Source organism: Emydura macquarii, unplaced genomic scaffold, assembly GCF_026122565.2.
Source record: "Emydura macquarii macquarii isolate MOO-44397 ecotype Brisbane River unplaced genomic scaffold, CSIRO-AGI_Emac_v2 contig_2676, whole genome shotgun sequence".
Taxonomy (NCBI): Eukaryota; Metazoa; Chordata; order Testudines; family Chelidae; genus Emydura; species Emydura macquarii.
In genome coordinates, this window is record NW_027132813.1 from 17198474 (window position 1) to 17223668 (window position 25195).

At 43.6% G+C, this 25195-nt stretch overlaps 1 protein-coding gene across 2 annotated transcripts in view; it reads right to left on the reverse strand.

The window, feature by feature from the left end:
- Positions 1 to 9345: 9345 nt before the first annotated feature.
- CENPF (centromere protein F) overlaps positions 9346 to 25195 on the reverse strand; it is a 92119-nt gene continuing 76269 nt past the window's right edge. Inside the window, exons 14-19 of one of the 2 annotated variants that reach the window (XM_067564967.1) lie at positions 24309 to 24485; positions 22910 to 23071; positions 20382 to 20544; positions 18608 to 19081; positions 17219 to 17412; positions 9346 to 9913 (exon numbers count right to left, since the gene is read on the reverse strand). In XM_067564967.1, the coding sequence (XP_067421068.1) occupies positions 9704 to 9913; positions 17219 to 17412; positions 18608 to 19081; positions 20382 to 20544; positions 22910 to 23071; positions 24309 to 24485 (1380 nt within the window). In that variant the 3' untranslated portion in view covers positions 9346 to 9703. Of the gene's footprint in view, positions 9914 to 17218; positions 17413 to 18607; positions 19082 to 20381; positions 20545 to 22909; positions 23072 to 24308; positions 24486 to 25080; positions 25107 to 25195 lie in introns of those variants that run through there. The other variant, XM_067564968.1, reaches the window with a different exon arrangement.

Sequence of the window (25195 nt, forward strand, 5' to 3'; positions counted from 1 at the left end):
GGCCATGGGTTTCACCCAAATATGTCCGTCCTTATGATGTGTCACTCACTAATCCTGGGAAAACTTAATTACTTCACTATTGATCAATCCCCATGACAAAGCTTCTATTGATTTCAGTGGGAACAGGTCTGAGCCCTTAGTCCTTATTGTACATCACGGTTTTTTTTATCCCCTGCATGCCAACTTCATCTACTTTTCTTTATGCAATTGTTCTGTACTATACTGGTGACCTGCTGCTTGGATCTCTCACAATAGGTCCTCTAAACTTGCCTTGAGTGCCTCTACAGTGTAGTCACTGACACACTGCTCTTGTAGCACTTGCAACCTTCTAGAGGAATTGACAGAAGGTTCCTAGTCCTTTTCCAGCTTGGAATCCCATTGAGATCAATGGTGTCAAATAGGTTGCAAAAAAAGTCAGAGCAGATCAGCCTAGTGAACTTAAAAAACCAAAGTACTAGAATCTAACTCATGTTCATCCTTAGTAAAACAGGGTCACTTACCAGTAACTGTTGTTCTTCGAGATGTGTTGCTCATATCCATTCCAGTATAGGTGTGTGCGCGCCCCATGCACAGATTCCCAGAACTTTTCCCCTTAGCTAGCTCCGTAGGGCCGGCACAGGCGCCCCCAGGGTATCACGCTCATGCCGCGGTACATAGGGTGCCGCCGACCCTGCGGCCCCTCAGTCCCTTCTTTCTGCCAACTCCGACAGTGGGGACAGGAGGGTGGGTTTGGAATGGATATGAGCAACACATCTCGAAGAATAACAGTTACTGGTAAGTAACCCTGTTTTCTCTCTTCGAGTGATTGCTCATATTCATTCCAATATAGGTGTTTAAATAGCCATACCTTGGAGGTGGGTAGCAGTCAATGGTGAGTTGCTCTCATCAGGACGGCCCTGCCGAATCCTGCGTCCTCTCTCGTCTGCTGCATGATGGCGAAGCAGGATGTGAAGGTGTGGACCGATGACCAGGTCGCTGCTCTGCAGACGTCCTGCAGGGACACCCCTCCCAGGAAGGCCGCAGATGAGGCCTGTGCTCTGGTTGAGTGCGCTGTTACAGCTCCTGGAAGCGGCACCTTTGCCCGCTCATAGCAGGTTTTAATACAGGCGGTGATCCAGGTGGAGATGCGCTGGGTGGAGACAGGTGAGCCCTTCATCCGGTCTGCCACTGCCACTAACAGCTGCGTTGACTTCTGGAACGGCCTGGTCCGCTCGATGTAGAAGGCCAGGGCTCGTCTGACATCCAGCGAGTGCCATCTCCGCTCCTCCTCCGAACCGTGTGGTTTGGGAAAAAAGCACGGGGAGGAAGATATTCTGGTTATAGTGGAACTGAGACACCACCTTAGGCAGGAAGGCTGGGTGGGGCCTCAGTTGGACCTTATCTTTATAGAAGACCGTGTAGGGGGGCTCCGAGGTTAAAGCTCTGAGCTCAGAGACCCTCCTAGCCGATGTAATGGCCATAAGGAAGGCTACCTTCCAAGAGAGGACGAGCAGCGGGCATGTAGCCATAGGCTCGAAGGGGGGTCCTGTCAACGTGGTGAGGACCAGGTTCAAATCCCAGGGAGGCACCGGTTCACGGACCTGGGGGTACAGCCTCTCCACCCCTTTGAGGAACCTGACTGACATGGGGTGGGAGAACAGGGAACGCCCTTCCATCGGCTGGTGGAAAGCCGAGATAGCTGCCAGGTGCACTTTCAGGGAAGCCAGTGCTAAACCCTAGAGCTTCAGGTGGAGTAGGTACTCCAATATCACCTGTATGGGCGAGCCGGACAGTGGGACACCCCGGGACTCCGCCCAACAAGTACAATGCTTCCACTTGGCCCAGTACACAACCTGAGTGGAAGGTTTTCTGCTGCCCAGCAGAATCTGTTGGACCTGCGCCGAGCAGGCTCTCTCTCCCTCCGTCAGCCACAGAGTCTCCATGCTGTCGGGTGGAGGGAGTCCAGGTCCGGGTGCAGCAGGCGACCCTGGTCCTGTGAGCAGGTCGTAGCGCCTCAGGAGCAGGAGCTGCGTATCGATTGACAGGTCAAGCAGCATGCTGTACCAGTGCTGCTGTGGCCAAGCTGGCACAATCAGTATCATATCCGCTCTGTCCCTCTTGATTTTCAAGAGGACTTTGGGCAGGAGTGGAGTGGGGGGAAACGCATACAGGAGGGTCCCCATCCAGTCTAGAAGGAATGCATTGGAGAGGGAGCCCGGCTCGCGACCTCGGAGTGAGCAGAACCTCGGGCATTTCCTGTTCCAGGACGACACGAACAGGTCCAGTTGGGGAACCCCCACTTCTGAAAGATTGAAGTCACCACCTCCGGGTGCAGTGACCAGTCGTGGCGGGGTAAGAACAACCTGCTGAGGCGGTCTGCCTCATCGTTCCTGACCCCCGGGAGGTGAGAGGCAGATATGTGGAAATCGTGCCTCACAGCAAAGTCCCAAAGACAAGTGGCCTCGTGGCAAAGAGCCAAGGAGCGTGCTCCCCCCTGCCTGTTTATATAAAACATGGCCGCTGTGTTGTCTGTAAGGACCTGTAGGGTTCTGCCTCTCAGGAATTTGATGAAGACTTCGCAGGCCAAGTGGACTGCCCTGAGCTCTCTGACATTTATATGGAGAGCCCTCTCGTCTGGTGACCATAGTCCCTGGGTGCTCAGGTCCTTGCTGATGTGGGCCCCCAACCCTCGTCTGAGGCGTCCGTTATCAGGGTCACCGAGGGAGCCAAGTCTCTGAAGGGAACGCCCCTCAGAGCCTCCCCTGGGTCCCTCCACCAGTTCAGGGAGGACAGTATCTGGGTGGGAACTGTGACCACCTTGTTCAGCCGGTGTCTGGCCGGTACATAGACTGAGGCCAGCCACCCTTGGAGAGGCCTTAGCTTGAGGCGAGCCAGCCTCACCACATAAGTACATGCCGCCATGTGTCCCAACAGCTGAAGGCAGTGCCTGGCTATCGTCGTGGGGGACCTGTGGAGATCGCTGATTATGGCAGTCATGGTCTCGAACTGAGTGTGAGGAAGGAAGGCTCTGGCCTGGGTGGCATCCAAGGTGGCCCCTATGAACTCTATGCGCTGCACCGGGGTGAGAGTGGACTTCTGCTCGTTGATGAGCAGCCCCAGTCTGGTGCATGTGGCGCAGGTCAGAGCCAGGCTGTTCCTCACATGGGCCCTGGACTTGCCCCGGATCAGCCAGTCGTCCAGGTAAGGGAATATCTGGACCCCTCTGCGGCGCAGGTGGGCCGCTACCACTGCCATGCATTTTGTAAACACCCTTGGCGCGGATGAAAGGACAGGGCAGAAAACTGGTAGTGGTATCCAGCTACCATAAACCTTAAGAACTTTCTGTGACCTGGAAGGATAGCGATACGAAAATACGCGTCCTTCAGGTCGAGGGCGGCATACCAGTCCCCTGGATCTAGGGTAGGAATGATGGAGGCTAAGGAAATCATATGAAACCTGGTGCGCCTGACAAACTTGTTCAGGCGGCAGAGGTCCAGAATTGGCCTCAGGCTCCCCTTGGCCTTGGGGATTAGGAAGTACCGTGAGTAGAATCCCTTTCCCCGTTCCTGTGGAGGAATTTCCTCTATTGCACCGAGCATGAGGAGGGAGTTGACCTTTTGTATGGAGGAGTTGGCCGTAAGCTGTAAGGCATAGCCCTTGCGGACTATACCAAGGACCCATTGGTCTATGGTAATGGCTTCCCATTTGGCGTGGTATGGCCGAAGTCTGTGGGAGAAAATTTTGGAGTGATCCAGTGGGAAGGGAGGAGTGCCATCCTCGTGCACCCCGTCAAAACCTCTTATGGGGTGCATTGCCCTTGTTAGGGCCTTGCTTGGACCCCGAAGGGGGCCCTTGCCGGTCACGGCAATTAGGCACCCTGTACCTGTCCCTACCCCTCCTGGGCTGAGTGGGTCTGAGGGGCAGCCTCAGTGGAGGTTGCAGCTGCCTCTGTCCCTGAGGCCGGGTCTGGCACCTCGAGGCCTGAGGGGTGTATAGCCCTAAGGATCTCAGTGTGGCCCGTGAGTCCTTTAGGGCATGCAGCTTCTCATCCATCCTCTCAGAGAAGAGGCCGTTGCAGTCAAAGGGGAGGTCCTGAATTGACTGTTAGACCTCCTGAGACAGACCAGAAGCTTGGAGCCAGGAGCAGCGGCGCATGACGATGGCCGAAGCGATCGCCCTGCTGGCTGCAACCACTGCGTCACTGACCGACTGGAGTGTCGCCTTAGCCACCGCCACGTCCTCTTGCAACACAGTGGTCCAGGGGCAACCCTGAGGAGAACCTCTGTAGAGAGGACAAAAGGTTTAAGTTATATTTCCCCATGAGGGCTTGATGGTTCGCGACCTTCAGCTGTAGGGCCGCAGTAGAGTACATCTTGCACCCAAAAAGGTCCAGCTTCTTGCTGTCCTTGTCTTTAGGGGTGTTGCCCTGGCCACCCTGGCAGTCCCGCTGGTTCACTGCATCCACTACGAGCGAACCTGGGGCGGGATGTGTATATAAGAATTCAAACCCCTCCTTCGGTACATAGTATTTGCGCTCAGCACCTTTCGAGGTGGGGGCCACTGAGGAGGGGGTTTGCCAGAGGGTTTTAGCTATCTTCATCACCCTCTCATGAACAGGCAGGGCCAGGTGTGATAGGCCTGCTGCCTCAGAGAACCCAAAGAGGGGGTCCTCTTCCTCCGACAGCTCCTTAATCTCTAGACCGAGATTGTCAGCCACTCTCCTCAGGAGGTCCTGGTGGCCCCGGAAGTCAAAGAGGGGGGCCCTATTGTCCCTGGCCGCCGCCTCATCCGGAGAGGAGGACGACGACTGTGGAAGGGCCTCTACAGAAGGGCCTTCCTCTGGGTCAGACCCCTCCTTAGAGGGGTGACCCTCCTGTGGACCGGTTGGTGGGGGCATTGGTTGGGCCACCGAGGAGTGAATAGAGGTGGTCCCTTGGCCCATCTGGGTACCCCATGGCCCCCAATATGGCCACTGCCAGGGGCCTTGGGACCATAGAGGTGCAGGTGCGGGGACCTGCTGGGTCATTTCCAGGTGTCCCCCCCTTGCATCCCGAGCCACTTGACCGTTGCTTATGGGCCCTGGAAGGGGAGCGGCTCCTGGACAATGAAGACCTCCGGTGCCGACGTCTGCGGTGCCGATGAGGAGAGGAGCTGCTGGAGGAGCTGTAGCTGGAACGACCCCTCCCTCGAGAAGACTTGCGGCGACACTTCCCAGATCTAGAGCGGGAGCGACGCTGACCTAGAGTGCGACGAGGCAGGCGGTGCCGAGGCAGGCGCTGCCGGAATGCACGGTGGGAAGCTCGGTGCCGAGGCAGGCAGCGTCGGGGATTGGTGTTGAGCTGGGCTCCACACCGGGGTACCGGAGCCTATGCTCAGGTCCCTGCTCAAGGCAGAACTGTAGCGCCTTCGCCTTGAGTGTTTGTCCCTGGACCGCCCTCAGTGCCGTGGTGCCAGGGAGCTCAACGACCCGGAGTCGGAGCTAGGAGGGGAGCCTGCACTCTCTACCCTCCTTGGCCGTCTGGGGAGAGACCTCGACTCCCGTCTCTTCCACCCACCGGGGTAACCCAACACGGGTTTACCCTGAGACACAGGTCCTGGAACCCTCGGCTGAGGGGGAGGGGGGGACGGAGGCGTAGGCAGGCCCATGAGGGTGCGTACCACAGCGAAAGCCTCCGGTGTCGACAGCCCTTGCAGAGGCACTCCCCCACCCCCAGGAGTCAGGGGAGGCTCTCTGCAAGGAGATGCCGGTGCCTGAGTACTCTCCACGGCATTTGGCTGGGGCATCTCCTGTTGCACCCCCTGCTTTCCAGGTAGCAGGGGGGAGTCCATATGTGCGGCCTCGCGCCGCTTTTTTTTCTTTGGTGCCGATGGTGTTGGTGCCAGCGCCGATGTCGGTGCCGGTGGAGCGCTCCGCACCGAGGAGACACTCGGTGCCGCAGGAGAACGCGATGGCTCGGAGTCCGGGCGAAGCGCAGACTCAATCAGGATCGCTTTCAGTCTCATGTCCCTCTTCTTCTGGGTCCTTGGTTTGAAGGACCTACAGATCCTGCATTTTTCTTTTCTGTGTTGCTCCCCGAGGCATCGGAGGCAACGGTCGTGAGGGGCACTCACTGGAAAAGATTTTGCACACGCGGTGCAGGCTTTAAAGCCGGTGGAGCCGGGCATGGCTCAGCTCTAGCCCCTAAGGGCACTAGTTACTTAACTACTTGCTAATCTACTATTAGAAAACAATAAACTCGAACAATAAAGCTATAACACTAAGGGATGCTACTTGCGTTTGTATGCAAGAGGCATACGTTCCGGTAATCGTCACAGGCGGAAAGAAGGAACTGAGGGGCCGCAGGGTCGGCGGTGCCCTATGTACCACGGCATGAGCGCTGTACTCCAGGGGGCGCCTGAGCCGGCCCTACGGAGCTAGCTAAGGGAAAAAGTTCCAGGAATCTGTGCACAGGGCGCGCACACACCTATATTGGAATGGATATGAGCAATCACTCGAAGAGAGAATAATCCTACAAAGGAGCAGCAGCCAAACAAACCTCAGTTTTGTGCTTTTTTCTTTCATTATTAGGGAAAAATGAGAAAAATATTTCAAGACCTGAAGGATGAGCTGAACAGCACTTATCAACTAGACCCTTCCATCAGCTACACTGGCATACAGCACAGTGATACCAGCACCTTTAAACCATGTTTTTAGCCTACTACTATCAAGTCACATTGTTTTTTTCATTTCCAGACACTTCAGAAGACAAACCTAGAAAGACAGCAAACTAGACTATAAGCATAAATTGTGCAGTAAGCCTTGGACAAAAAGGAAAAATCCAGCCAATGCATTTTCTACAACAGGATATAAAATAGTTTACTATCACTGTAGTAATAATCAGCTTATTGTGCACAGAACAATACTGAAGTACCAATGACAGCATTTATATGGAGACTTTCACAAATCAAAATTGAAAGCTAAGGACAAGTGTGCTTTTATTGATTATTTATCAACCCTGGCTCAGAAAGGTACCTTAATTTATACAACCATCTCACTGGAATTCACTCGAGGAATTCTTCTGGTTTTATGTACCACACACCTGATTATAGATAAATCAGAAGTTAAGAACTGGGGATAAAATGTTCAAAATCATCTAAACAATTTAGGAGATCAAGTCCCATTGGTTTCCAAAGAAACAAAACACCTAAGCAATTTAGGAGCCTTTGAAAATTTTATACAAAAAACAGTTTAAATGGCATTAAGGTAAAAAGTACATACCAGTAACACACATTACAGGGATGTTATGAATTTCCTGGAGTTGTAATGCTTAGTTTTAGGGAAATTTAGATTTAAGAGTACATTTAAAAACAGATTAAGGAATGAAAGTACACAGTTAACACAACCTTGAGTCTTCCCTGTAGAGACACCATGCAATAATCATGACAATAAAGGTGTTAGATTTCATGGCCCCAGATAAGATTAAACTGATTTTTAAAAGATTTTTTCCAAACTCTTTTCTCCCTCATGGTGTCACTAGAGAGCAAAGTTAAAAGCTTGGGGAAAATTATAATATCCCTGTAATCTTTTATACCCTTACATTACTGATACATACTTACAATCATAACTCCATCTTAGTGTAGTTTTTTGTACGGAGTTTCCTTGATTTTTGAAAAATAACTGAAAATTTCTCACACAAACTCTAAACAAGAAAGCCAAAGAGAATGCTATATTTCTAATTATTAGAATATGCAATATCTACCCTTAATCATTTATTTTAATTTTAATTTCTAAGGGCAAATTTGCTGAGCACCCCAGAGCAGCCTAAAGGAGTCAGGATGTATTTGCCACAATTCCAACTTACTGTTAATTGACATCACTAGAACAACACAAAGCAGATAAAGTGTACTGGTGAATCTGCAATTGATTTGTTGCTTTAGAAAGCTGTATTAGTGAGACTCATGCTATGCGAAAAGGGGATGGGTAAAGTCTAGTCTGCAAGTCTCAATGTCTGACATTTAGGCTCCTGTGCGCCTCAATATCCCTGGAGGGGTTGCCTATAGAGCAGTAGAGCTAAAGCAGCAGTGCCAACAGGGAGATACCCGACCTAGTGTGCCATCATGGAATCTTTAAAGAGCTGTGAAATTGGACCAACTCATTTACCAATGAGCACTCAACTCATGTCCAGTTTCCCTCATACACCCATTATACAGTCATTATACCCAATAGAACTATTGCATGAAAATTAACTTTAGAGAAAGGGGGGTAATTGGCAAAATTACATCTCATGTCACAATGGCCCCAATTAAGAGTTACTTGACCAGTTGAACTGACCCTGTGTGTAGTCTATTAACAACAATTAAATACAAACATCATTAATAACTTAATTACAACCTAATTTCTTGAAATATAGCCTATGAACATGTTTTCAATTAATTGTAACTACATGAAACATTTGAAAAGTTTGTGTTATTCTATTAAGATCATTTGGGATATAGAAAAGAGTGATACAAATGTTAAATTTCTTAAAAGATCCCAGTGTTCAATTAATTTCAACTCAATGTATTTTCTTGTAAATCCTCAGAAAATTCATTCTGTGCTCAAAAGGAAAGTACCGTAAGTTTGAGTAGGGAGCATAATACTGTATTTTCCGAACATAAATGAGGTTGAATCTCTCCTTTGAGTGTAAAAGCTCAAACTTTTCTATGTCAAAACTAATGCCTCCATAATAATTTAAAAAATTAACCATTAACACCAGTTTAGCTTAGAGCAAAATTGTACTGTTTGCTTAAGTTAATAAAGCTCTTGAAATATAGGGTTTTTTTGTTAACTGCCTCTGAGTTGGAAGGAAAAACTGAAGAAGAGACATTGTATAAATTGGAAATACTATGACACCATGAAGATACAAAGAAAAAATGAAAGTACCAGCTACTTATGTTATACAAGTTACAGTCTGGTGTTAATATTAGTGCCATAGCAGATTTGATTTTTCTAATACATGGCCTGCATAGGGAAACATGATTAGCACTGCACTGGGAAGAATCATTTCCACTCAGTTGGACAATTATTGACTTAAGTAATCGGGCTGATGGGACTCTTTATGTTGCATTGCATTGTGATGGGTTGCCAGGTTGAGCCCAATGAGGCCTCTTAAAGTGATGAATATATTTTTTTTATTTTGATTATACTTGGAATGATTTATCCAAAACTCAAGTGCATTATTGTGAATTAGGTGAAATTTTCATTTTTACTGAATATGCAATGTACTAAATGCAACTAGGCTTGTACACATTCTACTGTGAACTTTTATATTTCATCCTTTGTTCATTCAACTTTGTTATATTTACAGTAACTTCTATTAATAAATACAGAGTCAAAAATGTGTTTTGGAAATTTAATTAAACATATATACAGAAGGGATACTAATAATATAATGCATGGTTTGGTATTTAACTATATTTCTATTAGAAATCATTTCAAAACAAGTTTGTATAGAATTATTTATAGAACATTGTATGAAAATCAGCCATATTACCAACAAAGTGAGAAAAAATTGATATGTCCATTCTTTCAACATAGCTTACTAACATAGTTATCAGTGCGTATTAAGACCTTTAAAAATGATATACTATTCAAAGTATTATAAAAATTATTTTGACAAAAAAATAGTGGACATATGGTTTTCATACTTAGTCATGAAAAACTATTTTCCAAAGTGAAGTGATATGAAGTGATGTAACTGCAGGTTTACTGTACCATACAGTTTTCTCCTTGTTCATTTTGATCAGGTAATGTTTTTGTGCTCAAGGAACATCTGTCTTTGGGTGTGGTAAAACTCTCTGTAGAGTTCTCAGTAACAGCTTTTGTGGATTGTTTATTTACACAAAGAGGAGATCTTGAAGTAGATTCCATGGGTTCAAGAGCTGTTTCTGCTTCGTATTGCTTCATATCATGTACCTGCAACACAAAAAAGTCTCATGCTTTAGAGATATGGGAGAACCTTGTTAATTACCAGTAAGAGGTCAGAGACCCATTCCAAATGGCTGAACATCATGAATTAGCAGATAGGCATGCTCTAAAAGCAAGAATCTTCAATTTTTATATTCATCACTTTGAAAATACAACAATGCTATACAGAATGTTTTACAGCAACTAGTTACTCCTCACCATGTTCAAGTTCAGAATAGCGCATTATCATCATGTTTTACGGATGGCAAGTCACATGATATAACCAGGTATAGGCAAAGTAAGCAGTAGTACACAGTAGTTCTTTGTCTAGGCTCTTACTCGGGTACTAGGCTGCAGAACTGTATTTTAAGATGTAATTTCAGTTTAATTATTGGTATTTCATAATGTATTTGTAAATGTCCTGTAGTTTATTCTGTAAATATAATAGTCTTATAACAAAGTTTGCATTACAGTGTTTTGCTGAGGATTGGGCTGAGGCCATTATTTTCAGTGTGACTCGTGTGTACAGATTAGTTATGTTCTACTGTATTACGTTTTAAATAACACATTTGTACATAGACAAGACACTAGGCATATTTGAAGCATCTTGAAAAGTCTGTGGCGTTCTGCTTCTAGCTGTCTTGAATTAAATATGCGTAAGTACCCGTCAGATTCAAATCTGAAGGATAAACTTATGGCAGGAGGGGAAGGAGGAAGAGAGCAAGATATGTTTTACTTTTTAGATAAACCACTGTATTGAATAATATATTTTATTAACATGCCTGAACAGCATAAATTGATAGTTTCACCAGATGCTGACACAAAAGTAAAAGAATTCCTTTGAAGACTTTATGGTTATTAAGGTTAAGAAAGAGCATGTCATCAGACAAAGTGTTTAAAGCAGACTCAGGCAGAGAGAACAACTGTATGGGAAACTCCCCTTTCCCCAGCTCTAGTAAAAGTTACTTATTACTGACCGTAATAATGATTTGTTTGTTGCAACCTTGATTATGATGCTGTAATTAACAGTCTACTACAAGCCTGTAGTGTGTTGACACATAGGCAAGCAACTCTCTGTCATTAATTCTCAATATTCCCTCTCTTCCAAGAACGCTGGATTTCTTTATATGCAGTACACAACGTTCGTTTGTAAAGCTTTATCAGAATGTGCATAAGAAAGGAGCGCAAATCAGATTTCTTGGGATTATTTAGGTAAACTGCGGTAGAATATAGGTTTTCAAACAATAGCTACAACTAATAAATAAAGCACAACATTTTAGCCATGAGAGTAATTAACCATTAGAATAACCTACCTAGGAATCTGGTGGATTCGCCATCATGTGAAGTCTTTAAAACAAAACTGGATGTCTAAAATATGTGCTATACTTCAAACAGTAATTATAAGCTTGATGTAGAAATTACTGGGTCAGATTCTGTGACTTGTGTTATGCAGCAGGTCAGACTAAATTACCATAATTGCCCCTTCTGGCTTTAAACAAAACAAACAAAAAATCTATGAATCTACTAGACTATGATAGATATTTCATGCATTGAAACAAAAAATACTATTAAAAAATCCATTACTCCTCCCCAGGAATACTGTGGCTGAACCAAACATGACGACTTCACATTTGATTTCTATAGAATCCATGGATCTAATAGGTATTCCTATCATGCTATATGGCAAAGCTTGGGAATGTTTAGCAACTGGACATCTCTCTCAGCAGCTAGGAAGAGAGAACTGAGAAAAGAGGAAGAGCAGCATTGTATTGAAGTTAGAAAGAGCCACACAATAATTTTTGTTTAGCAATATGCCTTTATAGTCTGTAAAGTTTAAGAAGATGCAGTCTTATGACATCACAAAGCAAAGTCACGATATCACACCATGATAATTTTGTGCCCTGAGTCCATTCACTGATTAAATAGATCTCCAGGCCTACAAGGGTAAGTATCATTGCTGTAAATAATACAGTTCCAATGATATGTAGAGCAAAATATGTAGGCAACATCTCTGCTCTGAGTTTAGAATCTAGATACAGATCATCACAACCAGATCATGGGGTGGAAAAGGGTATCCTTTGTTATGAAAATAGAATTCAGATTTGAATCTGAATTCTAAGTGCCAAGGGGTGAGTGGGGGTCTGAGGAGCCACCCTCTCTGGTAGCAGTGGCGTTTTGGCAAGATTGTCTAAGGTGATGTCTTCTTTCTGTCAGCAGTAGCACCTAGTAGTAAAAGTCCATGGTGCTGACCCCTCTTTGGTGGCAATCATGCCTGTGGCTCAAGTTCATGGAGCTGCCCTCGCTTTGGTGGTAGTGATGCTTAATAGCTCGAGTCCAAAGAGCTGCCCTTGCTCTGGTGGCAGTGGTGGGTAGTGGCACGTGCTAGGGATGGGATGGGGCAGTTAGAGGAACCAGGGCCCACCTTACTCCACTAGTTTCTGACCCTGGTCCTATGAAATCAATTACCCTGTTGCAGGGTTCAGGTCTCTGTATCCCCAGACATGTTGTCTGGGTTGCTTTCTACCCTTAATCCCAACATGTACATTTCCTTTGCTTGGGCTTTAGAGTTGAGTCTGTTATGGATAATAATACCGGAGCACCAAATCTAGAGTCTGCAGCTGAGTCCCATAGGATGACAGTGTTCTTCAAAGGTATGTGCAGATGCCCAGGTAGCTGCTTTGCAAATTTCTGATATAGGGGTACCCTTGAAGAAGTCGATGGACAAGGAAACCGATTTCATAGAGTGTGTGTGAATTGGGGTGTTAAATTGCAAACCTGTTAACAGAGCTTGGTACACTTCGAAACCCATTTGGAAAAGTCTTTCAGCTGAAATCGCTTTGCCTTTAGACCTATCCGCAATGGAAAGGAAGTGTCTCAGAGATTTTTCTAAAAACTCTTCTCTTGTCCCATCCAAACGGAAATCCAAGGCTCTCCTTACATCAAGCGTGTGGAGGATGGTTTCCCTACTACCTGCTGAGGCTTGGGATAAAAGGTTGGAAGGTGAATGAATTGGATTTTGTGAAATGTGGAAGTCACTTTGGGAGAGAACTTCAGGGATGTGATCTGAGCATGACTTTGTTAGGGAAGAACCCTCAGGCGTTGGGGGGGGGGGGGCGGCGGGGGGGGGGGGGGGGCGGCACTATCACTCCATCTTTCTTGCCAAGGTAATGGCAATCAGGAATGCTGTCTTCATGGAAAGGTGAGTTAGAGAACAAGTGGCTATGGGTTCAAAAGGCAGTCTAATCAGCCCTTTTAATATTAGTTTGAGGTCCCATTTTGGAGTAGGATGTCTGGGTTGGAAGGAGGGGTTTGGTATGCCTTTGAGAAACCTCTTCATAGTTGGATGGGAAAAAAATTGAGTATCTGTTGGCTATTGCTCCTAAGTGGACTAATTGAGATTCAATAAATAGTGTAGGACTACAGGTAGAATTGCCATATCTGGAATGACTCTTCAGGATTGGCCCATATCCAAAATCTAGTCCATTTTTGTAGATAAATACGACAGGTAGCCACTTTCTTGCTGTGTAATAACACTTCCTGTACCTCTTCAGACCATGATGTCTCTATGTGCTGGAACCATGAAGAAGCCAAATTTGAACTGTAACAGCCACAAGCTGGGATAGAGAGCGTGTCCCTTGTTCTGCAAGAGAAGGTAAGGAGTGGTTGGAAGAGTCATTGGCAGACACAGCACCAGTTGTACAGGCAAGGGTACCACATCTGTCTGGGCCAGGTGGGAGAAATATGTTTACTTTTTCCTCTTATTTTCAAAAGGACTTTCAACAATAGAGGCAATGAGGGAAAGGTAAAGAAAACGCTTGTCCCATGAGAGGAAGAGAGCATCTCCATAAAAAGGGAAGGCCATCTGACGCCTCCTTTATGATATATGTAATACATGCACGCTACACTGTCCGTCATGACCTTTGTATGTGCCTCTGATCAGCAGAAGAAAGTGAGTATACACATTTCTGACCGCTCTGAGTTCGAGGAGGTTGATGTGAAGACACCTCGGAGGGAAACCATTTGCCCTGTACTGTGAGATCGGTGAGACGTGTGGGATGCGTCGATGGTAAGAAGTAGTGATCGGGGAGACTGAGCAAATGGGATTCCTGTGCAGGCATGTGCTGGGTCTTTCCACCAATTCAAGGATTGCTTGATCTTGGTGGGCATCTAGAGCAGTTTGTCTAGGCTTGATGATCTAAGCCATGACTGGAGGCATCTCATGCAAAGTCTGGCATGAGCTGTGCTTGCAGCCACATGCCCCACAAGCTGAAGGCAGTGCCTACCTGATATTTGAGAGCTAGTTTGCACTGTCTCTATGTGTGGAGAGACTGAGGAATCAGTGTTGTGGGAGGAGCATTCTTACTCGGAGTCAAGGTCGGCTCCTATGCATTCTAGTCTCTGCACCGGTGTTAATGTCATTTTGTACATTGATTTGTAGGCCTAGATTCTTGAATAGATCCAAATGGTATGGGTAACTTGCTGAGCTTTGTTGAAGGAGCATGCCCTGAGGAGACATCCAGGTAAAGGTAGATCATAATGCTGTTAGAGCGTAGGTGGGCCACCACTACAGAGAAGATCTTGGAGAATACTCTGGGAGCTGATGACAAGCCAAAAGGGAGTATTCTGTACTGGTAGTGGTCTTGGGCTAGTGTGAATCTGAGGCATTGTCTGTGACATAGTATGATTGAAATACCGAAGTAAGCATCTTGGAGATTGAAGGCTGAAAACCAATCCCCCTGTTCCAATGCTAGAATAATCATTGCTAAAAGGAGGCCTACAGCCCATACTAGACCTTCGTTGCCTCAACAAGTATCTTAAGAAGGTGAGATTAGAAAGTAATGAAAGTAGAACTCTTTCCTTCTCAGTTGCAGGGGAACTTCTTCTACGGCCCCCACCTGTAGAAGGGCTTGCAACTCCTAGATGAGAAGTTGCTCATGAGAACGGTCCCTGAAGAGGGATGGGGGAATGGAAAGGAGCGACTGAAATAAACTGAACGGAGTACCCCACTGCAGTGGTATTTAGCACCCATAGGATTGACGTGATAGCCAACCACGTAGGGAGGTTGGGTAAAAGGCGGTTGGAAAAAAAGGGGAGATTTGGATCCTGGGATAAGTCTGTTAGGCCACCCCCAGGCACACGCTCAAAAGGCCTGCCTGACCCCAGGTGGGTAGCGGCTTGAGCCCAACTGAGAAGTGTTGGCAGGTAGTTGACCTTGATAGTGCTTATAGCCTCTGCTTATTTTCTTGTAGGGTTCATTCCTGGCCTGACCCGCAAACCACTGCAGTCGTTGGGGCCTGAAGTGCTTCCTGGAAGCAGATGGTGTGTACAGGCCTAAGGAGCAGAATGTGGCCCTTGAATCTTTCAGACCGTGCATCCTGACATCCATTTAAAACAGCACTAAACCATCAAAGGAGAGGTCCTAAATGGACTGTTGGACCTCTGCAGCCAGGCCGGACAACTGCAGCCACGAGGCCCACCGCATAGACAGCTGATGCCATTGTTCTGGCAACTGAGTTGGCTGCGTCAGAGGCTGCCCCCAGGAGAGGAGTTTGGGCAACTGATTCGCCCTCCTCCAAAACAGCCACAAACTCCTGCCTGGGCTCCTGGGGCAAGGAGTTGGTGAATTTGGCCATGGAATGCCATATATTATAGTCATATCCCCAGCAGGGCCTGCTAGTTTGATATTTGGAGTTGAAAACTAGCAGTCAAATAAATCTTTCTGCCAAAGAAGTCAAGCTTCTTCGTGTCCTTGTTCTTGGGGGTTGAGCTTGACTGCCCCGCCTGTCTCTTCCATTGGTGGCTGACGCTACCAACAACCTGGGGGACAGGTGAGAGTAGAGATATTCAAAACCTTTGGCGGACACATATTTCTTCTCAGCCCGCTTGACTGTAGGTGGCAGAGAAGATGGGGGTTTGCCAGAAAGCCTTAACAAGTTTGATAACCCCTTCATGGACAGGGAGGGCCACTCTAGAAGGGGCTGCTGCCACCAATATATTGAAGAGCACATCTGCTGGTTCCTTCAGCTCCTCTGCCTCTAGGCCCAAATTTGCAGCTACCCTATTGAGCTACTCCTGGTGCACTCAAATTGTCCTGAGGGACTGTGGCGGATGGCCCCACTACTGCCTCATCAGGTGATGATGAAGGTGAGGCAGGTAAGGGTGGAGTGGGTGACTGTTCTTCCACCACTGGGGTAGTCTCCTCCGGGACTACCGATGTTACCTCCGCAGCCTGGTCTGGCTCCTCGTACAATTCCAGGAGTGGGCGCAACACTGTCACCAAGCATTTCTCAGATGTCCCCGAGACCAAATGTTGCATCTGTGACCCTATGGCAGGAGGGAATCCCCACAGGTTCCAGAACTGCCATGGTCCAGGCCACTGTGCTGGTGGCCATGAGCCCAGCAGCAAGCCCAAGTGGAAACCTGCAGCCATGGCTGAGTTCACTTGATCCCTGGGTACAGTAATCTCCTCCCCCTCCAAGTCTGAGGGGTCCTCTCCCAGCAACCATGGCAGTGCCGACCTTGTCTCCACCTCTCTACAGTGTCAGGAAGCGTGGTGTCTCAGGTTCTAGGGGGCAGATAATCAAGGAAGATTGCATTTGAGTCAAATGCAGAGGGGACAAAAGGCAAACTGGTGGGGGGTGGGGAGAAGGAAAAGGAGCAGATTGAGACAAGAAGTATGGCAAGACTGGGACAGGAATGGGAACCAGGGGGTGAGGCTGGGACTGGAAGATGGTGAGAGGAGTAGGGGAGACACAGAGAAGACATGGAGCTGAGTGGAGGACAGGAGAACTGGGACTGACTGAGCAGGGAGACTGGGACAAGGAAGCATCCTTAATTCTGGCATATCCCAACTTTTGAGTGCTTGACTTTGCAGTCTTAAGTGTTTTTTAATCATAATTTTGTGTGTGTAAAATAATATGCATGTATACACACGTGTGCACACACACCCTTTATACTTTTGCTTTAAGCTTCCAGGTCTTTCAAGAAATAATCAAATATTTGTGATGAGTATCGAAGTAGAAAGATTTACCTCAATTCCATTTAGCTTTACCAAGTTAATGAGGACTTGGCATGAAGTCATAGATTTGATCATACCAACAATTTAAAGTTTACCATTATGCCCTGATCTTTGTTACATTTAGCTTTATTCATTGTATTTTCATTTCATTTATGACCTTGTCTTCAGTACATTTATGACAGATATAAAAGGAGGTATGGAATACAGTAGTTTATCTTCAAACTCACTTGGAGAGATAAACATAATGTTGATTTCTCATGTCCTGCACATTTAGATACATTTTTAAGATCAGTTACCTTTTGTGATTTGCTGCCACCAGCTGTCGGTCTAGAGATCTCCACACGATTATCTGACCTGCTCTTTTGTAAGCTTTGGGTACATGGAGACAATCTTTGGCTTTGGGCAACATGACAGGGACTGGTCCTTAGGTTTAGAGTTGTTCTACGCAAAACATAAGGGCTAATTTTCTCAACAGGAATATCAGCAAATCCTGAAAAATAAACAGCTGCCATTAACCACAGTTGATTAAATTACTTTGTTGTTCAAATCAATTTGATCTTGCTCATTTCAAGATTGTTATATCAGCTGTTGTCATCTCTAAGTACAATGGGATTTACCAGCTGAATAAAATATATTGCATTCCCAGAATTTTATATGTAAATTTAGGCAAGGGTGTAGAACTGTGCAACAACATCTCCACTAAAAAAAGCAAGGAGAAGAGTTTTCCCCAAGAAAAGGTTCTGTTTTCTTTAAGGAGACATAATTAACTGAAAAATCACTTCCATCTGAAAATGATGTCTCTTCTATTGTTCCAAGTTGAACTGGCCAGAGGGTGACACTTCTGTTTTGTGACACCTTTTGAGGTTTCAGAATTCATTTTTATTCTGGATTAGAATGAAAACAAATGCTTTCACAAATTGGAATTATATCGAAAACATCAGGTTTTCAAATTTGGGGGTCTTTCTCCCCGCAAGAGTCCACCCTGAACTTTGGAAACCTTACCAGAGGAAAATTTGTCAAAATCAATACAACTCCACAAAATATTTCAGTTTTAATAAAACATGTGTCAATGAAAAAACAGACAGTCAAAAATGTTCCAACCAGCTACTGTATGAAGATCACCTCAACATTTCTTCCTTTCTACAAACCAGAAGGAAAGGTATTTTATATTGAAAATTACAGAGCTTAGAATCCCTCTCTTTTTGCCAGTGGAATTTTGCACGGTTTCTGGAGGATCCCCAAAGAAACTTAAAACAGAACAAATAATTTATCTAGACTAAGATTTTCAATACTACAAGCCTGATGTTAGGATTATGGTTTTCAGAATTTTTGGCTGTTTCGCTTTTGTCATCAACTACTACACAATCTGTACACATGGGCAGATTTCACAGGCCAAAAGACAAAACCACTAGAAATTACATACACCTACTACAAAAGATATTGCCCCTTTATAGCCTTAATTATATAATAGGGCTTTTTTTAGCACATGGGGCTAAACAGCTCTGACAAGCAGTTGAATTAAATGGATTTATGTGATCTATTGCAGGGCTGAATTTGGCCAATGGCGTCCCAAGTTTTTACAATGCTTCCAAGTCACATGCATGACAACAGTTATTTAAATAAACACGCACACACACATCCCACCATCACTATGGACATTTCTCATCTAAATAAGTGACAATTACCTTTTTTCACCACCTCTGGGAGTCCATCAGGCTCATACTCTGTATTCTCATGGGTCAATGAACACTGGTAGATGGTTCCCTTTTTAATTTTTTTAGATAAGGTCTCGGATATTGGGGACTTTGGTTCTCCATCATCTTTCTTGGTTTCTTGGCATCTTTGTCTTTTACCTGAAAGCTTAGTAGAGGGGTCTTCATCTGACGTCTCTGTAACTGACTGATCATTAAGTGTTACTGGATTATCTGAATTTTGTGAAGGAGAATTGACATCATTTGCTAGCTGTTTCAGCTGAGCACTCAGCAGAGAGACCTGTGTTTTTAACATCTCATTTTCTTCCTCTAATTTATCGTAATTAATAATCAGAGTGCAGTACTTTTCCAGGTTCTCTTCTGCCTCCTTGGTTTTCTCTTCTATAGATTCCTTTAGTTCTTCCAGCTTCAACGTCGTTTCTTCCACACTGGCAACCTCATCAGCACCTGATCAAAGAAAAGAGTCATTACCTGTATAAATAACTTTAAGGAGACTCTAGAAAGATGAAGTTAGAATGCAATGATCACAATCATTCATTTGTTAATTAAATACATAGGGTATGTGCTTGTGCAACCATGATAAACCATAATCAGATAAAAAAGACATCATGTAAAGGTTACTTTACAGAAGAGATTTCCTTTGATACCATACTTACTGGCAGGACGCCATGTACCCAGATTATTTGGAATCTGTCCCTGATACAATGCATGGGCAACATTAAACCTTAAACCTTAAAACATTAAACCTTAAACCTTAAAACATTAAACCTTAACATTTTACTATAGTTTTTGTTTCTATAATCGAATATAGCTTGTCTCAGAACATATGGATAACCTCTTTATACCAGTAGCAATTCTGCTTATCAGACACTAACAAATATTTGCTAGTCTAACTTACCCTAGTGGCCTTATTTTACATACTGTTGTGACCACTTTAAATTGTTGTCTTATTAGCTCTATACTCAGTCCCTGGCAACTCTTGAAACGACTGAAGCCTGTGATCAATAAATCTGCAATGCGTGTGTTTTAAAAAACCCAACAAGATTATTTGTTCAAGTTAATAAACTCCAGCACTTCGTGGTTCCAGAAAGCTGCAACTGATGCCAGGCTGAAGATATGTAGAAAATGGAGGTACTGTTTGAAGTACAACACTTTAAGAGCCACTCTTCTCTCACTGTCTACAATCCAGGAGAACAACAATGAGAATGCTTTGAGGTTTGTAGGAAGTGTCAACACTCCAAAGCTTTTCGAAAAGACATGTATAAACTCTAAAAGATGTAAGTTTCTACATGGTGGATGTCATCAATACCCAGAATGTGAATTTTCTTTGTTGTGATGGTCAGCAAAGGAAAAAAACAGATGCTTCAACATTTTACGCTCTGTAAGTAGTACATGTCTCAAACAAAACATTGTAATTAGTTATACACAACACTATCGCGTTGTTTAAAAAACAGATTCCCCTAAGGTCAGTTTTGATTTCAAAACAAGTGTTAAATTTATATTCATGACATAAAGGCGGGCTCTGAAATTTGAGGAGGCAGATCTTGGACCATATTGTCAGCCGATGTAAAAGGCATAGCTTCTGAAGCTATATTGATTTACACCAGCTGAGGATCTGGCCCTTCATCTGAATCGAATGTAATAATGGATGTTTTGAAAACATGTTTTATAAATAAATGCATTAATGTTAGAAGCAGAATCACAACAACATTCTAATACAGCATTTCCTTATTAAACCACTACATACTTGGCTTTTGCTTCTTTAATAGAGATTCATGCTCAACAACTTGTTTCTGCAACATTTCTTTTTCCTGCTCCAGCTGTTTACAGGATTTCATCCATATCTGCATTTTACTGCGAGCAAATTCATTTCCCTTCTTCAGTTGAACTATACGCATCAGATTGTCCACCTACAAAATACAAATATTTTATTTAGTTGCTATATAGGAAACTTCATTCTTGTGTCTAAGCATTATACTCTCACAAATGGCACCGCATCTGTCAGTGAAAGTTCAGTGTTACTAAAAAACTGGACCAAAGTTAGAATATGCACTTCTACAGTAGAGGTCACTTATTAGTATACAATTGAATTATAACAGCTTCTAATTCCGACAGAGAAACATTAAAGCCATGTTCATTGGAAAGCTACAGATGTAGATTTCCTTGATAGAGAAATAACCATCCAAATATAATGTACAAAATAACCAAATGTTGAAACCCAGCTGAAAAGCATGTGGTCCAGGCATGTTTGTCTGCCTTATTACACTGGAATGCCAAAATAAATTGATGGTGGATATCTGGCAGCTTTATAAAACACACTGCAGGATAATATAAATATCAAGCACAGTGCTCCTTTAGCTGTGCATGTTGTGAGGACTGTAACTCAGTGCCTGCTCGCCACAATACCAGATCCACAGTGTGCTACATGAGTGCTTTTTGATGTCTGCTTATTTCTGAAGCGAGAGCACAGAACTACAGTCAGTCATTCACCACAGATGGAAGCAGAAAGAGAAAGATTGCAGGCTAGACAATGCAAAGTGAACGGATAAGAAAATGTCAGTTAGATGGACAAAGTTTAAACTTTGCACCTTCTGCTTGGCAGTAAACACCCAACCTATGGACATTACAACTAAAACGTCATATAATCACTACCAGAAATTTTTGCAAGGACATGTTGAATTGTTCACACTCCTATCTAAGTTATCAGCAAGAAAAGTGCTGTCATAAATGTCATGCTGGGTAGATTTGGGGGGGGGGGGGGGGCATTTGTTATATTGTTTGACATCAGTGTGTCAAAATCATAATAATTCATGTGAGATATGCCATGTCAGGTACTGTTAGAAAGGTTGTAATATGTTAAGTCAGATGATGATACTTATGTTCATGTGTAATATGTGACATGGAAGTTATAGATATATTTGAGATATCTGTATTTCAAATTGTGCTGCCTGGGCAACACCCCAGATAAGATGGCAGCAGGACAATAGCCTGCTTAATGGCCCATTAAGACACTCACGGATACAAGGGGCCCAGGAAGAAACTGAAGGCATACCTGAAGAGTTACCAGGATTGGCCCATGTGACTCTGGACGCCATTTTAGTTCTTGTAACATTCCACAAGGCCGCATGGCCAAGGCCAGAGGGTATATAAGGCCAAGCCACAGAAATCATTTGGTCTTTGTTCCTGTTCAGCTACAGACATATACCTGCCTCTGGATCAATTCATTTTGCAACTGGACTTAGACCCATCCAGGTGTTGGATGTATACCAGAGGAACTGTACATGCCTGCAACTCCACAATTCTTCTAGAAATCTGATGTATATGGACTTTTAATCATTTGTATGTATCTGATTTGCTTTGGCCATTTAACATTTCTCTTATGGTTTATTTCTTTCTTTTTACAATAAACCTTTAGTTTTAGTTACTAAAGGATTGGCTGACAGCATGGTATTTTAGGTAAGATCCAAACTTATATTGATCTGGTACTGTGCTGACCCCTTCGGGTCAGAGGGAACCTTTTTAGTAAAGAGCATAGAGTTTAACTAACTGGTCTCTTTACTGGACCTAGTGCTGATTTGGGAGCCAGAAGCTGAAATGCAGTAAAGGGGGCTGTGTGCATTTGTATACTGGCTTCTGTGGGGATTCAAAAGTGCAGTTTGTGGCTGGTTGGGAAGTCTGACTTCAGTGTCACCCACCAGTGTTGGGAGAATCTGCTCTCCTTTTACAGCCTGCCCTGACCTTGGCATTTTCAGGTGGCTACCCTGGGCACGGGACGGGTCACAATAAGAACAACAATTAGTAATTTAGGGGGAATTCTGCGTACATCAGAACTGATATGCTCTCACAAATTGAGTGTAATATAATAAAATACTAATACTTAAGGTTGTAGCAGTTTGTAAAGACAATAGGGCATGGCTACACTGGAAAGTTACATAATGTTAGAAAAGGTGTTAACTAAGATAATGTTACAACATGCAGTGTAGACACGCCAATGTCTTGTTTAATCTCACATCAACCAGTCATGGTTATCTCTTAGGGCTCAGTGCAAAGACAGGTTTTAACACGGTGTAATTTTCAAATGCAAACTCTGGAAAATTAGGTATCACCTTCATTTTAGTTGGTGAAATAAAGACAGAGTCAAAGACAGATGTCAGCTGAAGAGCTCTTTGCCTCCAGTTCTGTGCTTATTCCATTATATAATGCCTATTTCTAGATACTACATTGCAATTTAGTTTGAAAGTCAAAAATTAAACTGCTTGTAGAGAAGATACGTACCTTAGCTTTCTTAAGTTCTTCTATTGTCTGGTTAGCATCTTTCAGAGAATTATTTAATTCCTCTTTACTGGACTTCAAGAGCTCCATTTCCAACTTTTGTGCATCCAGACACTGCTCCAATGAATTCAATTTCTCTTGACAGGCCTGAATTTCTACTTCATTCTATAGGCAAAAAATAGGTAACTAGTACAATTTTTAAAAGACCTCCTACAGAGTACTACACAGAAAATGTGCTCAATAAGCTTATCATTGGCTGCAGGAGAGCTTTGTGGTAAGCTTGCATAATATAAATGTTTTTTTTTTAGTTTAAAATTTGAAAAAGACCAATTTGCTTTAGGTGTAAAACTTTGTATTCAAGAACTGTGCCAAGAAGAATTCTACAATATTTTTAAAAAAGTAGTTTACTGGAATTCTTCTTTTAAAAACCCTCTTTTTTTAATTCATAGGAATTTCAAATGGTTATTTATTACACGAAGTAGGGCACTGGGTACCTCAAAAGCTTCTAGGTACACATTTGTGTAGATAAGCAGACAACTCTTTCAAAAGGAGTGAGAAGGGCTTTTTATAACTATTGAGTACATTTATATTTTGAAGTCTCCGAAGCCTCTTATTTTTCAGTACAATTTGTGAAGTAAAATAACTATTTATAAAAATCTATGCACAAAGAACTATGTTACAGTAATATTAAGTGTGACTAAAGCTCACAAATCCAACCATATTACACTTAAAGATGACACGTGATCCTTAAGCAAATCAGATTAAGTGTTGCACAACACTGGCAGATCTAACAGACCAAGCTTTTTCCTGTTTTCATAGATTTCAGACAGATCATTCATATTTTACTAGCTTTTCTGTACGTGACCTATATGAGCTCTCTGAGAGACCAAACGCTTAACATTAGTAATGCAAGAATTTGAGGCTTTTAGTAGAAATGCTAACGCAACTGTTTGGTCTCACCTATAGAATGACTACAGAGAAGTATTATTATTACATCTCTATTCTGTCATCTTCAACTCTTCTCTCTCCCTCATATCCACTCGCTTTCTAAATCCTACCATGTCCCCCTTTTAATGCAATCAAAATTGACTCCTTCCTCATAATCCCCAATACTGTAACACTTCTTTACCTAGATTACAATAAACTTGGACTCAATCTTACAAGCCCTTCCTTTCATGAGTAATCCCAATGAAGATGTATACACACAACATTCAATATATTAAGTTTATGACATACTATATACATTCATCTTTTCCCATAATAATTATTGGAAGTAAATGCTTCAAATACTATAGCTAAGAGAACCTTTTTGGGGAGATTATTTTTACACTTCAGGTGTTTGTTGAATAGTCAAAACTTCCTTAATTTAAGATCCCCAGTGCCCTTTTCCTGTTTGCTTTACCTTTCTGCTTCCTTCTGCCAGAAGAGCCTGATAATTTTTCTCCACTTGATGAAGTCTGCTTTGATATTCGGATATTTCTTTTTTCATTTCTCTCTCTTTTTCCTCCAGTTCTTTCTGAACCTTATCCAAACTCTTATTTGTTTCAGTTCTCTCTAAAGTAGTTGGATCCAGTTGAATCTACAAATAAAAGTTGCATAGTCTTTGGTAATTACATTTCTATAGATGGGGAAAGAGCTGACATATTAGACAATTTGGCTTTCCATCTGGAAAAATCTTTAAAATGTCAAAAACTGATAAGGTAAGAGAAAACTATTTAACAGATGTATAAGTACAGTCCTGTAGTCACAAACTCGAACATTTTAACACAAAACAGTAGCATACAAGAGCATATAGAGAAGATGGGTCTCTCTGTCATATACAAAGGCATTTTAGCTGTGAGTTGGACAAGAAGCTTCCTCCCACCAGTGATGTTAACATTAAGGCCAAAGCTAACCTCACAACACATACAGTAATTGTTCCTAATGAGGGTGCTCTGAGAGATTCAGGGTCACTAGTCTCATCATGACAAAGATGTTGCAACATTCTGAAGTATTTAAGCTGTCTATTTTTGTGACTGTATTTTGTGGACATACTACGCTATAGAGAGAAAGTTATTACTGGGTATGATTCCGAAGTCACACTGAAAGCTTGTTCCTGCTCCCACTTGAAATCCATGGCAAAACATCCATTGACATTCAAGGCATCAGGAACAGACCCATAATCATGTATTTTTGCACACAGTTTCTGCAGCTAACATGCCTATTTAAATTCAGAGAAATGTTTAATATTTTATATAAATGAAAGCAAGGCTGCACACACTTCATATGAATTGTAAAACATCCAACTCA